The 5,488-nt window shown below is 41.4% G+C and overlaps 1 protein-coding gene across 1 annotated transcript; it reads right to left on the bottom strand.

The window, feature by feature from the left end:
* Window positions 1–262: 262 nt before the first annotated feature.
* On the bottom strand, window positions 263–2,265 carry LOC122071672 (putative clathrin assembly protein At1g33340). The gene has a single exon (XM_042636056.1). It carries the CDS (start codon window positions 2,181–2,183, stop codon window positions 381–383), a length of 1,803 nt encoding a protein of 600 aa, XP_042491990.1. The 5' UTR covers window positions 2,184–2,265; the 3' UTR covers window positions 263–380.
* Window positions 2,266–5,488: the final 3,223 nt, after the last annotated feature.

The following is a 5,488-nucleotide window of genomic DNA, read 5'->3' as shown; positions in this document are numbered from 1 at the left end:
TTCCAAGAACATTCAAAGGTCTACGTTGAATATGGCCAAACCACCTTAAGCGACATTCTCTGAGTTTGTCTAGAATCGGAGCAACTCCCAAATTGGCTTTAACCCGGTCATTCCTCACTCTAACTCTCCTAGTTTTTCCGCACATCCATCTCAACATCCTCATCTCTATAACACTCAACTTATCTATGTTACGCTTCTTGATTGCCCAACATTTTACCCCATAAAATTTGGAAACCGAGGGGAATGAACAAAATAACAAATTAATTAACACAAATACATAGATATCCAGGGGATATACACTCAGTACAGCACCATCCTTGTAATGGTGTGTAAGTTCAGAACTACTCTCAATCATATCATACATATAATATTATGATGATTCAACGACAACCAAAAACTGTGAATGGGTTATAACAATTACAAGCAGGTTTCCCATGTTGGTTGTTTATCTCATCTATATTGCATTCCCCTAATCGTTGGTGGTTGGAGGGAAGAGGTAGAGGAAGATCCAGGTCCAGCTCGTCGTCAGTAGTTGTCGACGAGTATTGATCAGTACTAGTATTGGGTCCTCCAAACCGAGTAGAGAAATTAGCATTTTGGGATGAGTACTCTTCATTGTCGAACACTATCCATACCTTGCTTATTTTAGTCTCCAATCTACTACAAGAGAAAGGATGATGAGTTGATAATGATGGAGATGTACCACTACTACCAGTACTTGTCTGTTTTGTCGCTGCTGCTTCTCCTTCTTCTTCTTGGCCTATTTTGGCTCTGGGTATGGTGACAGTGACTTGCGTCTGATCACTGAGATATTCGCAAAAAGGAGGAGGAGATGATGAACTAGTTGCGGTGGTTTTGCTGGACAAAGTGCAAGAAGAGTCATTATTCATGGATGATGATGATGATGATGACGATGATGAGGACGAGGACGAGGAGGACGACGAAGAAGGGCTTAATAAGAATGGTTCCATAGCCAAGAAATGATTAGAAATGATGACCTGAACGGTTGGGTAATCCAAATTCTTGGTACCGACGATTCTCTTGCAAATTTTGAAGAAATTGGAGAGCTGGTAGGTAAGGCGAGAAGCTGTCTTGAGAAGTTGGAGAGCCAAGAGCCTTGCGGATGGATTCTTAAAATCGAAGAAGGAATCGAGGAGGGTAGCCACTCCTTCACAGAAACCCATGTAGACTTGGAAGGTCTCTTTGAGGATGTTGTTCATGGCTGCTCGAGTTAGGTCTTCGTCGATACGGAGGAGGAGCAGCGGCAGTGCCGGTGAGCAATCCAAAACACGATCCAAGAACGCCTGATATTTGGGTAACCTTCGGAACACTAGGGTCTCTATGGACTTGTCTAATTCGTACAACCGATGATGATACTCCTTTACCTGCTGGAACGTCGTCATGATGGGCTCAAGCTTCCCTGCTTGATTGATTACCCACCCCATCCGTTCTTCCAGGAAAGCCGCGTAATTCAGTAGAAAGCAGATGGAAGGATCAGGATCAGGATCAGGATCAGGACCACCAACACAGCTGGATGATGAAATTAAATGCTGCTGTGCCGCCTTATAATTATGGGTACCACTACCGTTTTGATCATTCTTCTTCTTATACGATGAGGACTTCTTCCTAGTGTTGCCGTTGCTGTTCATGCAGGAGGAGATCAAATTAGAGAAAGCCCCAGAGCTACGACACCACCGCCAGCGTTTGTAGTAGTTAATCATTATTTGGAGATGGCCGGAGAGGTGGGCATTACGAAGGTCTTGCTCGAAATAGCGATCCCCTCCGCGCAGGAGACGATGGACGAGCAAGAGCGTCTTGAGGGCAACGTTGCGATCACGGGTCTTGTCGAGGCGGCGGGAGATCCTTTCTGCAAGAAAAGGGACGGAGCCAGGAGGAGCGTTTGAGACGAGGAAGAGGATCTCGTGCATGTGCTTGTCGTCGATGGGAGCGTTGTCGTGCCCTGTGGCTCGAACCACTGCTATTTCTATGCCTGTAAACCACCTGCTGCCATCGTCCACGCTGCTGCTGTTGCCGACAACTCTGCATATCATGGCCTTGCCAATGGATGCATGATCCTTCATTGTGCCCAGGACTAGCCGGAGCTTGTTTTGTACGTGACTTCCCACCACCACCATTGTTGTGTTGTGTTGTGCTGATCGATCTTTCCCTTCTCTAATAAACATGATTGATTGATGATTGATGGTTTTGTAATGCAAGCAGAGGCTTCTCGCACTTGACACCTTTATATATACTACACCCACTCCATCGCTACACGCTCAAGTAGTCTCGATCAAGTCCACTGACCTGTGTGTGTGTGTGTGTGAGAGAGAGAGAGAGAGAGAGAGAGAGAGAGAGAGAGAGAGAGGTGTGGACTTTTAGATTTCAAATGGTTATTAACTATTAAGAAGAAGTTAAAAGTACTATCTAGAAAATCCAGGGTTAAAGCCAGCTTGCCTTGTTTGTTTTGCATCAGCATGTCAAGGATGTTCTTTTAACACTACGAGGCAAAAGCAGCTAGGCCTTCTTGAAAATACAGAGCATCCTAAAGAGTTGTAGCAAGGGTGGGTTTAAACAAGCCAAATGGACTAAAACCTTTAACAGTTTTTTTTGTTTGTAACAAAACCGTTAACCTTCTCTCTAATAAATAATATTAGGGAAAAAGATTGTTACATTGCCTGCCTTCATACGAATTTCTATATGGTAGAATTTTCCTATATCCATGGTCAAGAAAACAAACGGGTTCAGATGGTGTCTAATATTCATAAGTTACATCATAGGTGGATTTATTATCGACCATTTATAAATAATGGTACATTACGATGAGAGTCATTGATGATTGTACTTTTCCATTCTTCATTCATGTGAGATTCATTCTTTTGTACCTTTCTCACATGATAGACATAAGGCATACACTTATATTCTTCCTTGGGATAATGTGGGCTAACTATAGTCAAACTTCACGGGTGGCATCAACAAGGAATTCAGGATTCATGAGATCCTCTCTCTCTCCTATGGGAAGTGATGAGAGATCGATGTCAGAGCAAAACTAAACCAATTATTGCTTTATTTTGGATGCAAATAAAAATGTGGGTAAGCGGGTAAAATCCACCCAAATCGATCGACCCAACAGCTAAAAAAATAAAAAACGGAAGAAGAAGGAGCAGAAGAAAAAACGCCCCAACCCCATTTGCTCGGACTATTCTTGTGTATTGCATGGAATATATGGTAGCTCCGGACACCACACACTATGCCTATGGGGTATATATATATATATATATATATATATATACATACAATAGCTCATTTGATTGTTGAGATGCAACATACTTCTTTGGCTAGATAATTAGTGCAAGTCATAGACAGCTACATCAGCAACATCCTCCTAATTAAACTATTATCTCACCCCACCATTTTCTTGCAGCAGCTATATATTTGTCATAATTAAAGATGTTCCATTATATATAGTTATTTACTTATTTTCAACTAATTTTTTAAATTTATCCAAATTAAAAGTCAATATCGAAGAGCTAGGGAAATTAAAAAAAAAAAAAAAAAAGAAAAAAACAAACAGTATGAACAGAGGTTTGGGGGTAGTTCACTATTTTCTTCCACATAAGGCTTTCTTTGCATAATCTCACACTCATGTACATACTGACGCATAGTGAAAGAAAACCCACTAAATCCTTGGATTCCCTTTCAAATATCCAATCAATTGTTCTCATTACAACTCCATCTTTGTTTTTGGTTGTGGGTAGGGTGGAGTGGAGGGGGAGCTGGAGACATGAGATGATTGTTATTGAATTTGTTAAAAAATATATACTAAAAAAAGGAAAATAAACACAATCAAAATAGTACTTCCAAATCCTGGGGTGTTTCAACTTTTGGTTGTTTGGATATGAATAAGATATATTCTCAAGAGTCAACGAGGGAGGGGGTTGTGTTCGTGGGGAAGAACCTCATTCCTTAGGAATAGGGTTCTCCTGCATCAAACGCTCCTCCCATTCGCAACTTTAATTACAATCAATGTTTTTGACTTCTTTTTAACGCTTTTGTTTTGAATTTCTCGTTGATTCTTCGGTCATCATCATCATAATCTTTTCTTTTGGAAGAAGAGAGGGGTGCATGAAAAGTAGCTTTACCTTTGGTAGTCCCCACACGGCGGCCACGCCAGTTGAAGAGAGAAAAAGGGGGGAGCTACTAGCTAGCAACGGGGTTGTTCTCTTTATATGTCTCCCTATATTCTATACCTTCTCATGCAAAATCCTTCATTTCCCATGTCAAAGTCAAACTACTTTTCACTTTCTGCCTTGCTCCCTTGCTGTTATTATTATACGTATTTGTTATCCATTATCTACCTTCGTATTACATTAATTAGTCTATTACTAACAGGTATGCATACTGGGGAAGCTTTATGAACCAATTGGCTTGGCCTGGCCTGCGTTCACCGAATTTTATTCGAGTTATATGCTTAATTTGATTCTTCGAACCAGATTTCAGTTTAGGTGTAGGCTTCACCTAAACCCCAAAACACCCAACTTATTGAGAAGTTGAGAGAGTCTGTGTTCATTTCCTCTTCTTCTTCTGCACTTTGGTCTTTTCCGGGGTCTGGGATTAGCAGGATATTTGAGAAATTGAGAGAATAAAAGGAAAGATGGATCCATGGTCTTCCGTAACGCGAACAGACCAGAATCAGTCGAGAGACTCGGTACGTAGGTCTTGATCTACCTTTGTCAAAACAGCTTTTTCAGAATGGGTTGGTGAAATTGGGATAGAGTTCATCCAATCCCAATTCTGAGTCTGGAGATTCACACGATCCAATTTCAATTTTTGAAGCCTTGCTGGGGCAAAACATGAAATGAGCACTGACACAAGCAATGATGAAGATTCATGACCAAACCATCCCATCCCACCCCCCCCCTTTTTTTTTTTTTCTCAACTAGTGTGATGGAAAAGTTTACACCTAAAACTGAAAGTAGGATGCAACTTGGGCCAAGAAAACACAAACCCATGTCCAACCAGAAATTTCTGTGCTTGATTGAGACCGTTTTCCAGCCCATACTCCACAGACCAGGTTCAGGTGAGAAATTCCAGCCCAATGTCGAGCTTGGTTGGATTGCGGACCGTGGCCTCAGCGGCTCAGCTGTCTAGCCCAGCCTGTTTATGCATAAATGTATAGGATATAATTATATTGTATATGACATATCCATACGCCTAATTGAAAGTACTTGCATTTGCTGATAAGCTAAAGAGATTTTGAACTATTATCCTGCAGCTTTTAATTTTGTGCTAAAAAATGTCTTGTTGAAATAGCCTATCCTTTTGTTTGGAAAGGGTGGACCTTAATGCAACAGTAAGATTGACGTTGCACGTTGCGTACAGTATTTAAATTTTCAGTTCCTACGGTGTCAGAAATCTTGTGGCACTAGGTACGTCCCTTTATGTGATTTGTTATTGATTCTCACCCACCGGCCCCAACCCCCCCCCCCCC

The sequence above is a fragment of the Macadamia integrifolia genome, unplaced genomic scaffold (genome assembly GCF_013358625.1).
Source record: "Macadamia integrifolia cultivar HAES 741 unplaced genomic scaffold, SCU_Mint_v3 scaffold_56A, whole genome shotgun sequence".
Taxonomy (NCBI): Eukaryota; Viridiplantae; Streptophyta; class Magnoliopsida; order Proteales; family Proteaceae; genus Macadamia; species Macadamia integrifolia.
This window is presented reverse-complemented; position numbering and strand designations above follow the sequence as displayed.